Genomic DNA, 12,500 nt, shown 5'->3' with positions numbered 1-12,500 from the left:
GCTATTAACAAATTTAAAACAAAAATATTTTAAACATTTACTAATAATATTTAAATTATTATTCAGTACAAAAATGTCATATTATTACTATTTATTATAAAAACATTATTATGCATTTCAAAACTTAGATTATTATTAGAAAATATGTAAACATTCTAAAATAAGGAAAAATATAGCAAACATTCGTTATTTTTCATTAAAAAACTATTTATAAATGTACACAAAAGTTTTTATACATTTACAAAAATGTGTTATTATTAATATTATTTACAAAAATGTTTATTATTATTCATTACAAAATGCACATCCTAAAAAGGAAAAAAATAGCAAACAGTTTTGTTTAAACATTTACAAGAATTGATTATTATATTAAATTAAATAATAATTATTATTAATTAAGATTATTAATTAAAAAATATATAAAATATTATTATTCATTACAAACACTTACATTATTATTATTATACAAATATTAAACATCCTAAAAAATAAATAGCAAACATAAAACATTAAGTTAAGCAATTTACAAATTTACCCCAAAAATATTTAAATATTTAAAAAATATATATATTATTAATATTATGTTTTACAACACAAAAAATACATTACAAAAATGTATTATTATTATTGATTTCTAAAGCTTATGATTATTATATCCATGTCCTCTTTGCACGCAGGATGTGTGTGAAGTGTTTAGTTTTCTGCTCCACTGCTCCTTCAATTGGCAGGAAGTGTAAAGGGAGGGACGCATTAATAATAATAATAATAATAATAATAATAATAATCATAATAATAATAATAATAATAATAATAAAAGAGAAGACGTGTGAAAAGATATAAATACATGCAAATAATAAGAGCCTCAGCCTGAGGTCAAAATGCAAATTCACACGTGTACAGGAGAGGATGTGTGTGTGTGTGTGTGTGTGTGTGGTGTGTGTGTGAGTGTGTGTGTGGTGTGTGGTGTGTGTGTGTGGTGTGTGGTGTGTGTGTGTGTGTGTGTGTGTGTGTGTGTGGTGTGTGTGTGTGTGTGTGTGTGTGTGTGTGTGTGTGTGTGTGTGTGTGTGTGTGTGTGTGTGTGTGTGTGTGTGGTGTGTGGTGTGTGTGTGTGTGTGTGTGTGTGTGTGTGTGGGGTGTGTGGTGTGTGTGTGTGTGTGTGTGTGTGGTGTGTGGTGTGTGGTGTGTGTGTGTGTGTGTGTGTGTGTGGTGTGTGTGTGTGTGTGTGTGTGTGTGTGTGTGGTGTGGTGTGTGGTGTGTGTGTGTGTGTGTGTGTGTGTGTGTGTGTGTGTGTGTGTGTGGGTGGTGTGTGGTGTGTGGTGTGTGTGTGTGTGTGGTGTGTGGTGTGTGTGTGTGTGTGTGTGTGTGTGTGGTGTGGTGTGTGGTGTGTGTGTGTGTGTGTGTGTGTGTGTGTGTGTGTGTGGTGTGTGTGTGTGTGTGTGTGTGTGGTGTGTGTGTGGTGTGTGTGGTGTGTGTGTGTGTGTGTGTGTGTGTGGTGTGTGTGTGTGTGTGTGGTGTGTGTGTGTGTGGTGTGTGTGTGTGTGTGTGTGTGTGTGTGTGTGTGTGTGTGTGGATAATGCCATTCTGGATAACAGGACGAAGGAAAAATGTTAAATGGCGCCGCCTATTGTCCAAATATATAATGGCTTTTTAAATAACGTGGATCTTTCATGTACATATTTCAGTAAGAGAGATAATTTATGTTATATTAAGCCATACAAGTCTTAACACCAGGGGATCCCTTTAAGTGATTCAGTGGTGTTGGACATTAAAATATTGTTTTTTGCTTCAGAAATGTCTGTTTTGCTTCACAGTCGCTGTATTATAGTGATAAACATCTCTTTTAAGAGAAGGCATGTTGCTTCGGTTACACAGTCGCTTTTGTGACACAAACCAGCTTCAGTCGCCATGAGCTCGTAAAACATTTAATATAGAAATCCCTCTTTATGGAAAGATGTTGACTTCATTCATGTGCTATTAAAAATGGTTTGCAGAATCAGCCACAGGAGCACATTAGAGCTCCAACAGCAGAGCAATCCTGGAGCATGCGGCTCCATCTCAGTCCCCTCAGACAGACATGATCCTGAGATTCACAGATCGCTGCTTATTTAGCCACTCGATGGACATGATCCTGCGCCTTATTCACCGATCGCTGCTTATTTAGCCACTCGATGGACATGATCGCAGTTCCAGCCCTGGGTCTCCAATCACAGACGCGGTTCCAGAAGTCTTTGTGAGCGCCAGTGTGTTCATCGGTGGATCAGAGCCACGCTTTTCTCTTGTTTTCAGTGTCATGTGTTGCTTTTACTGATTGTGTATTAATAGAAGCGTGACGAGTTTAGTCTGTGTTTTGCAGACCCTCAGTCAAGACCAATGTGAAAACACTATTTCAAAAATCACAATTTGCCAACTGCATCTGGTGTGTGATGAGATCTTGTGGCAAGATATTAAAACAATATTTCTCAAATGCTGTCTTATGATATCAGCATGACAGAGTTTCAGAGTGAAGCGTGACGCTTTAATTAACGTTAGATTTTTATAGTTTGAAAGTATAATTTGAGATTTTTGTAGTTTGTAAATTTTTGTAGTTTGAAAGTATCATTTGAGATTTTTGTAGTTTGAAAGTGTAATTTAAAATTTTATAGTTTGAAAATATAATTTGAGATTTTTGTAGTTTGAAAGTGTAATTTAAAATTTTATAGTTTGAAAGTATCATTTGAGATTTTTGTAGTTTGAAAGTGTAATTTAAAATTTTATAGTTTGAAAATATAATTTGAGATTTTTGTAGTTTGAAAGTGTAATTGAAAATTTTATAGTTTGAAAGTATAATTTGAGATTTTTGTAGTTTGAAAGTATCATTTAAGGTTTTTATAGTATGAAAGTGTAATTTATTATCTGAATGTGCCATTAACAGTTTTTACAAATTACAGTGAATGAATAATTGCAGTTAAATCTCATATATTTTTCACTTATCCCACATGACAGCAACTCTTTGACTCTTTAATCTGCTTAGGATAATATTTACCGCTAACGTGTAAATATTGGAAAAGTAGAGATTTCTCAATGTTATTGAAGTGTTGGAGAGGGAAAAATTAGTTTAACAAGATAAACATTTCTATCAGAATCTTGTGGTCACAATGCAGTAAAATAACACTGTTTTAATTCATATAAACATGCATTAGACACATAGAGAGCACATCACAGTGAATGTAAATTAATGTCACAGATAAAATCAGTGTAATTGATTGGTTAAACTGATTGATTATATTAAAGGATTAGTTCACTTTTAAATAAACTTTGCTGATAATTTCCTCACCCCATGTCATCCAAGATGTCCATGTCTTTCTTTCTGCAGTCGAAAAGAAATGAAGGTTTTGGATGAAAACAGTCCAGGGTTTTTCTCCATATAATGGACTTCAATGGGCTCCAAACGGCTCAAATGACAGTTTCAGTGCAGCTTCAAAGGGCTTTAAACGACTCCAGATGATGAATAAGGGTCTGATCTAGACAAACCATCAGTTTCTGAGAGAAACCCAGCAGTATTTATGATATTATTTTACCTCTTATCAGACGAGCGTGATCATCTCTGAGCTCAGACATAACTTCCGGAGAGTGAGGTCAAAATACGAGCGTGGTTATAGATGTATACATAGATGCCTCATTAGCGCCTGCACGGATCAGTAGAATGAGGCATCTACTATCGATATATCTATAACCACGCTCGTATTTTGACCTCACTCTCCGGAAGTTATGGCTGAGCTCAGAGATGATCACGTTCGTCTGATAAGAGCTAAAATAATAGTGTTGGGTTTCTCTCAGAAACTGATGGTTTGTCTAGATCAGACCCTTATTCATCATCTGGTGTCGTTTGAAGCTGCACTGAAACTGTCATTTGAACCGTTTGGAGCCCATTGAAGTCCATTATATGGAGAAAAACCCTGGACTGTTTTCATCCAAAACCTTCATTTCTTTCCGACTGCAGAAAGAAAGACATGGACATCTTGGATGACATGAGGGTGAGGAAATGATCAGCAAAAGTTTATTTAAAAGTGAACTAATCCTTTAATATAAACATGCATTAGACACATAGAGAGCGCATCACAGTGAATGTAAATGAATGTCACAGATAAAATCAGTGTAATTGATTGGTTAAACTGATTGATTATCTTAAAGGGTTAGTTCACCCAAAAATGTAAATTGTGTCATTAATTCCTCACCCTCATGTGGTTGGACACCCGTCAGACCTCCGTTCATCTTCAGACACAAATGAAGATATTTTAGTGTAAAGCTGATGCTGAGAAAGGCTTCAGATAGGCCTCCATTGGCATTCAGTACATTTACACTCACAAGACCCATAAAAGGCACTAAAAACGCCGTTACAAAGTCCATCTCACCACAGTGACTCTACAATAATCTTACAATGCGATGACAATAGTTTTTGTGCGCAAAAAAAATCAAAATAACGCCTTTATCCAGCTTGTTCTTGTCTTCCGTGTGTGTCTCCACGACGCATGCGTGAGAATATGAGCAGATCCGGCGTTGGGGAATCCATGAAATGCCACTTTAGCCCCATTTTGAGAACTACGCCGAGACCTAAAGCACGATCAGTGTAGAATTCAACAGCTGAGATACACGCGTCTTCCTCTGCTTGTAAACAAATCTCTTCTGGGTCATGTGTCCGAACGCCGGATCTGCTCATATTCTCACGCATGCGTCGTGGAGACACACACGGAAGACAAGAAGAGGTTAAATAAAGTCGTTATTTTGATTTTTTTTGCGCACAAAAACTATTGTCGTCGCATTGTAAGATTATTGTAGAGTCACTGTGGTGAGATGGACTTTGTTACGACGTTTTTAGTGCCTTTTATGGGTCTTGTGAGTGTAAATGTACTGAATGCCAATGGAGGCCTATCTGAAGCCTTTCTCAGCATCAGCTTTACACTAAAATATCTTCATTTGTGTCTGAAGATGAACGGAGGTCTGACGGGTGTCCAACCACATGAATGACAGATTTTTCATTTTTGGGTGAACTAACCCTTTAAATCAGAGTCGACCTCTAAAGCATCAGTTCCTGCAATCAGATGTGATGATCATCAGTGTGTGCTCTGTCCTCAGAATGGCGACCCCAGCTGCATGGCCTGCGGTATCGTCTCCCGCTCAGACGTCCTCCATCCGCCCGTCCTCCACCCGCGGCCGGAGCTGGCTCTGAGTCTCCAGGGCCACTGGGTGTCCCGGCGCTGCGAGGTCCGGCCCGAGGTTCTGTTCCTCACGCGACACTTCATCTTCCACGACCACAACAACACCTGGGAGGGCCGTTATTATCACTATTCTGACCCGGTCTGCAAACACCCCACCTTCAGCATCTACGCCAGAGGAATCTACAGCCGCGGGCTTCAGTCCACACGCGTGATGGGCGGCACGGAGTACGTGTTCAAAGGTGAGCGATCACGGCTCCTGACATCAGCACTGGGCTTGGGTCTGATATCAGGGAGAAATACAAACCCTAGGGCTGGTGATTTCATGATTTCATGCAATTAGGGTTGCAGAGTTTCCTGAAACACTTTTGGGGATTTTTTTGGAATTCAGTGGAAATATTCATCCCTTTTTCAACCCTAAACACAATTAACACACCGTTTAATTTGCGATACTTTGATTTTATACACTGTGGTCGGCGCAATGCCATTTTAAAACCGTTGGAACGAATCGAATTAATGATTCAGTGACTCATTCATAAAGAGAGCCGTTTACTTCATTCCTGAATGAATCAACCGTTGGAACGAATTGAGTGAATGAATCAACCATTGGAACGAATCAAATTAATGATTCAATCACTCATTCATAAAGAGAGCCGTTTACTTCATTCCTGAATGAATCAACCGTTGGAACGAATTGAGTGAATGACTCAACCGTTGAAACAAACCGAGTGAATGAATCAACCATTGGAACGAATCAAATTAATGATTCAATCACTCATTCATAAAGAGAGCCGTTTACTTCATTCCTGAATGAATCGACCGTTGGAACGAATTGAGTGAATGACTCAACAGTTGAAACAAACCGAGTGAATGAATCAACCATTGGAACGAATCAAATTAATGATTCAATCACTCATTCATAAAGAGAGCCGTTTACTTCATTCCTGATTGAATCAACCGTTGGAACGAATTGAGTGAATGACTCAACCGTTGAAACAAACCGAGTGAATGAATCAACCATTGGAACGAATCAAATTAATGATTCAATCACTCATTCATAAAGAGAGCCGTTTACTTCATTCCTGATTGAATCAACCGTTGGAACGAATTGAGTGAATGACTCAACAGTTGAAACAAACCGAGTGAATGAATCAACCATTGGAACGAATCAAATTAATGATTCAATCACTCATTCATAAAGAGAGCCGTTTACTTCATTCCTGATTGAATCAACCGTTGGAACGAATTGAGTGAATGATTCAACCGTTGGAACGAATCGAATTAATGATTCAGTGACTCATTCATAAAGAGAGCCGTTTACTTCATTCCTGAATGAATCAACCGTTGGAACGAATTGAGTGAATGAATCAACCATTGGAACGAATCAAATTAATGATTCAATCACTCATTCATAAAGAGAGCCGTTTACTTCATTCCTGAATGAATCAACCGTTGGAACGAATTGAGTGAATGACTCAACCGTTGAAACAAACCGAGTGAATGAATCAACCATTGGAACGAATCAAATTAATGATTCAATCACTCATTCATAAAGAGAGCCGTTTACTTCATTCCTGAATGAATCGACCGTTGGAACGAATTGAGTGAATGACTCAACAGTTGAAACAAACCGAGTGAATGAATCAACCATTGGAACGAATCAAATTAATGATTCAATCACTCATTCATAAAGAGAGCCGTTTACTTCATTCCTGATTGAATCAACCGTTGGAACGAATTGAGTGAATGACTCAACCGTTGAAACAAACCGAGTGAATGAATCAACCATTGGAACGAATCAAATTAATGATTCAATCACTCATTCATAAAGAGAGCCGTTTACTTCATTCCTGATTGAATCAACCGTTGGAACGAATTGAGTGAATGACTCAACAGTTGAAACAAACCGAGTGAATGAATCAACCATTGGAACGAATCAAATTAATGATTCAATCACTCATTCATAAAGAGAGCCGTTTACTTCATTCCTGATTGAATCAACCGTTGGAACGAATTGAGTGAATGATTCAACCGTTGGAACGAATCAAATTAATGATTCAATGACTCATTCATAAAGATAGCCGTTTACTTCATTCCTGAATAAATCAACCGTTGGAACGAATTGAGTGAATGACTCAACCGTTGGAATGAATCAAATTAATGATTCAATGACTCATTCATAAAGAGAGCCGTTTACTTCATTCCTGAATGAATCAACCGTTGGAACGAATTGAGTGAATGACTCAACCGTTGAAACAAACCGAGTGAATGAATCAACCATTGGAACGAATCAAATTAATGATTCAATCACTCATTCATAAAGAGAGCCGTTTACTTCATTCCTGAATGAATCAACCATTGGAACGAATTGAGTGAATGACTCAACCGTTGAAACAAACCGAGTGAATGAATCAACCATTGGAACGAATCAAATTAATGATTCAATCACTCATTCATAAAGAGAGCCGTTTACTTCATTCCTGATTGAATCAACCGTTGGAACGAATTGAGTGAATGATTCAACCGTTGGAACGAATCAAATTAATGATTCAATCACTCATTCATAAAGATAGCCGTTTACTTAATTCCTGAATGAATCAACCGTTGGAACGAATTGAGTGAATGATTCAACCGTTGAAACAAACCGAGTGAATGAATCAACCGTTGGAACGAATCAAATTAATGATTCAATCACTCATTCATAAAGAGAGCCGTTTACTTCATTCCTAAATGAATCAACCGTTGGAACGAATTGAGTGAATGATTCAACCGTTGGAACGAATCAAATTAATGATGCAATGACTCATTCATAAAGATTGCCGTTTACTTCATTCCTGAATGAATCAACCGTTGGAACGAATTGAGTGAATGATTCAACCGTTGAAACAAACCGAGTGAATGAATCAACCGTTGGAACGAATCAAATTAATGATTCAATCACTCATTCATAAAGAGAGCCGTTTACTTCATTCCTAAATGAATCAACTGTTGGAACGAATTGAGTGAATGATTCAACCGTTGGAACGAATCAAATTAATGATTCAATGACTCATTCATAAAGATAGCCGTTTACTTCATTCCTGAATGAATCAACCGTTGGAACGAATTGAGTGAATGATTCAACCGTCGAATCGAATGAATGATTCAGTGACTCATTCATAAAGAGAGCCGTTTACTTCATTCCTGATTGAATCAACCGTTGGAACGAATTGAGTGAATGATTCAACCGTTGGAACGAATCAAATTAATGATTCAATGACTCATTCATAAAGATAGCCGTTTACTTCATTCCTGAATGAATCAACCGTTGGAACGAATTGAGTGAATGACTCAACCGTTGAAACAAACCGAGTGAATGAATCAACCATTGGAACGAATCAAATTAATGATTCAATCACTCATTCATAAAGAGAGCCGTTTACTTCATTCCTGAATGAATCAACCATTGGAACGAATTGAGTGAATGATTCAACCGTTGGAACGAATCAAATTAATGATTCAATGACTCATTCATAAAGAGAGCCGTTTACTTCATTCCTGAATGAATCAACCGTTGGAACGAATTGAGTGAATGATTCAACCGTTGAAACAAACCGAGTGAATGAATCAACCATTGGAACGAATCAAATTAATGATTCAATCACTCATTCATAAAGAGAGCCGTTTACTTCATTCCTGATTGAATCAACCGTTGGAACGAATTGAGTGAATGATTCAACCGTTGGAACGAATCAAATTAATGATTCAATGACTCATTCATAAAGATAGCCGTTTACTTCATTCCTGAATGAATCAACCATTGGAACGAATTGAGTGAATGACTCAACCGTTAAAAAAAAATGAGTGAATGAATAAACCGTTGGAACGAATCAAATTAATGATTCAATCACTCATTCATAAAGAGAGCCATTTACTTCATTCCTGATTGAATCAACCGTTGGAACGAATTGAGTGAATGATTCAACCGTTGGAACGAATTGAGTGAATGATTCAACCGTCGAATCAAATTAATGATTCAATGACTCATTCATAAAGATAGCCGTTTACTTCATTCCTGAATGAATCAACCGTTGGAACGAATTGAGTGAATGATTCAACCGTTGAAACAAACCGAGTGAATGAATCAACCGTTGGAACGAATCAAATTAATGATTCAATCACTCATTCATAAAGAGAGCCGTTTGCTTCATTCCTAAATGAATCAACCGTTGGAACGAATTGAGTGAATGATTCAACCGTTGGAACGAATCAAATTAAGATTCAAGATTTTCAAGAGTTTTATTTGTCACATACACAGTTATATACACAATATACAACTGGCAGTGAAATGTAAACAGGTCCGCTCCATGGACAGTGCGAATAACAGTTACAAGAAATTAAAATAGAAATAGAATAAAATTAGAATAAAAAGTATTAACATAAGTAGAATTATAAATAAATCAAGTAAAAGATAAAAAATAGGAAATAAGATAAAAATAAAAATATAAAAATTAAAATATAAAAATATAAAAAATAAGTGGATATGATAAGTGAGATAAACTGTAGACTTAGAAATAAGTGGTTAACATAAATATATATATATGTATATATAAAGAAGTATAATGTGCAAGGTTTATTACAGGTTGTTACGCAGTAACAATAGGGACGTAAAGTGCAGTGCAATTGCAGTATGTGGATGTTAATGTTTAAACTGGATGTTTATGCGTGTGCGGGGGTGAAGTGAAGACACGTGACTGAGTTCAGGAGTCTGATGGCCTGGGGGAAGAAACTCCTCCTGAGTCTTTCAGTCTTTGCCATCAGGCTACGGAAGCGCTTACCAGATGGCAGCAGGGTGAAGTGAGAGTTTGCAGGGTGATTAGTGTCTCTGATGATTTTAGTAGCTCTACCTCTGCAGCGTTTGGTGTAGATGTCCTGCAGAGACGGGAGAGCTGAGCCTGAGATGCGCTCGGATAAGCGCACCACTCTTTGCAGGGCTTTGCAGTCGTGACTGGTGCTGTTCCCGTACCACGCTGTGATGCACTGAGTCAGGACACTTTCTATCGCCCCTCGATAGAAAGTTTTCAGGATGGCTGGTGAAACCCTGAATTTCCTCAGCTGGCGCAGGTGGTACAGTCTTTGCCTGGCTTTTTTCACCTGTGTCTGGATGTGTGTAGTCCAGGTCAGATCCTCGGAGATGTTCACACCCAGGTATTTGAAGCTGCTCACTCTCTCTACCGGTGTCCCGCTGATCATGAGAGGGGAGTATGACCGATGCTGTCTCTTCCTGAAGTCCACAATCAGTTCTTTGGTCTTGTTAACATTCAGAGAGAGACAGTTGTCCTGGCACCATGATGTCAGTTGCTCCACTTCGTCCAAGTATGCCGTCTCATTGTTGTTGGAGATGAGACCCAGGACAACAGTATCATCAGCAAACTTGATGATCGAGGTGGAGCTGTGTGTGGACAAACAGTCATGGGTGTAGAGAGAGTAGAGCAGGGGACTCAGCACACAGCCCTGTGGAGCTCCAACACTCAGGGTGATGGAGGTGGAGGTGAACTGGCCTACTCTCACCGCCTGGGGTCTGCCAGTGAGGAAATCTTCAATCCAGAGGCAGAGAGAAGAATTCAGGCCTAGATCCAGGAGTTTGTGTGTTAGCTTAATGGGAACTATGGTGTTAAAGGCTGAGCTATAGTCAATAAATAGCAGCCTGACATAGTTCCCACTTTTGCTGTCGATGTGAGTGAGGCAGGAGTGAAGGACGTGAGAAATGGCATCTTCAGTCGATCTATTGGGACGATAGGCAAACTGAAGAGGGTCCAAAGTGTCAGGAATGGAGGAGCAAATGTTGTTTTTAATGAGTCTCTCAAAGACCTTCATGACTAAAGATGTGAGAGCCACTGGACGATAGTCATTTAGGCAAGAGGGTTTACTGATCTTAGGTACAGGGATGATAGAGGATCGTTTGAAGGAGGTGGGGACAACAGATTTAGCAAGGGACTCGTTGAATATGGATGTAAAGAGCCCTGCGAGCTGATCAGCACAGGACCGCAGAACACGACCTGAAATACCATCCGGCCCAGCAGCTTTCCTGACATCCACATGTTTGAGTGCCCTCCGAACCTCGTCCTCCGAGACAGAGATCACGTGACCGTTGCTGCTCTGAGGGACTCTCTCTGACGCGTCACTCGCCGGAGTCGCGCTGCCGCGATTACCATCAAAGCGAGCGTAGAAAGAGTTTAACTCGTTCACCAGCAACGGATCAGCTCTCACCTCTGCAGAGGATTTAGTTCCAAAAGCACAGATGGTCCTCAGTCCCTGCCACATCCGCCGGGAGTCGTTGAGTTGGAAATGAGATTCCACTCTGTCTTTATAGCGGAGTTTTGCGGCTTTAACGGCGCGCCGGAGGGCGTAACATGAAGCTTTGTACTCCCTCATATCCCCCGTTTGGAGACCGGCATTGTAAGCGGTGGTGCGCGAGTTTACTGCAGTGCGGATTGAACTGTCCACCCACGGTTTCTGATACGATTCAATGACTCATTCATAAAGAGAGCCTTGATGATTCAATGACTCATTCATAAAGAGAGCCGTTTACTTAATTCCTGAATAAATCAACCGTTGGAACGAATTGAGTGAATGATTCAACCGTTGAAACAAACCGAGTGAATGAATCAACCGTTGGAACGAATCAAATTAATGAATCAATCACTCATTCATAAAGAGAGCCGTTTACTTCATTCCTGATTGAATCAACCGTTGGAACGAATTGAGTGAATGACTCAACCGTTGAAACAAACCGAGTGAATGAATCAACCGTTGGAACGAATCAAATTAATGAATCAATCACTCATTCATAAAGAGAGCCATTTACTTCATTCCTGATTGAATCAACCGTTGGAACGAATTGAGTGAATGATTCAACCGTTGGAACGAATCAAATTAATGATTCAATGACTCATTCATAAAGATAGCCGTTTACTTCATTCCTGAATGAATCAACCGTTGGAACGAATTGAGTGAATGATTCAACCGTTGAAAAAACCGAGTGAATGAATCAACCGTTGGAACGAATCAAATTAATGATTCAATCACTCATTCATAAAGAGAGCCGATTACTTCATTCCTAAGTGAATCAACCGTTGGAACGAATTGAGTGAATGATTCAACCGTTGGAACGAATCAAATTAATGATTCAATGACTCATTCATAAAGAGAGCCGTTTACTTCATTCCTGAATGAATCAACCGTTGGAACGAATTGAGTGAATGATTCAACCGTTGGAACGAATCAAATTAATGATGCAATGACTCATTCATAAAGAGAGCCGTTTAC

General features: G+C 38.8%; 1 protein-coding gene across 1 annotated transcript in view; it reads left to right on the top strand.

The window, feature by feature from the left end:
- The window catches only part of LOC307127301 (protein APCDD1), a 49,231-nt gene that overhangs the window by 35,161 nt on the left and 1,570 nt on the right, over positions 1–12,500 (top strand). The window contains exon 5 of the mRNA XM_079818437.1: positions 5,113–5,434. Coding sequence (XP_079674563.1) covers positions 5,113–5,434 — 322 coding nt within the window. The remainder of the gene's footprint in view (positions 1–5,112; positions 5,435–12,500) is intronic.

Source organism: Gobio gobio (genome assembly GCF_949357685.1).
Source record: "Gobio gobio genome assembly, chromosome: 6".
Taxonomy (NCBI): domain Eukaryota; kingdom Metazoa; phylum Chordata; class Actinopteri; order Cypriniformes; family Gobionidae; genus Gobio; species Gobio gobio.
The sequence above is the reverse complement of the archived record's forward strand: the minus strand, read 5'-3'. Positions and strand labels throughout refer to the sequence as shown.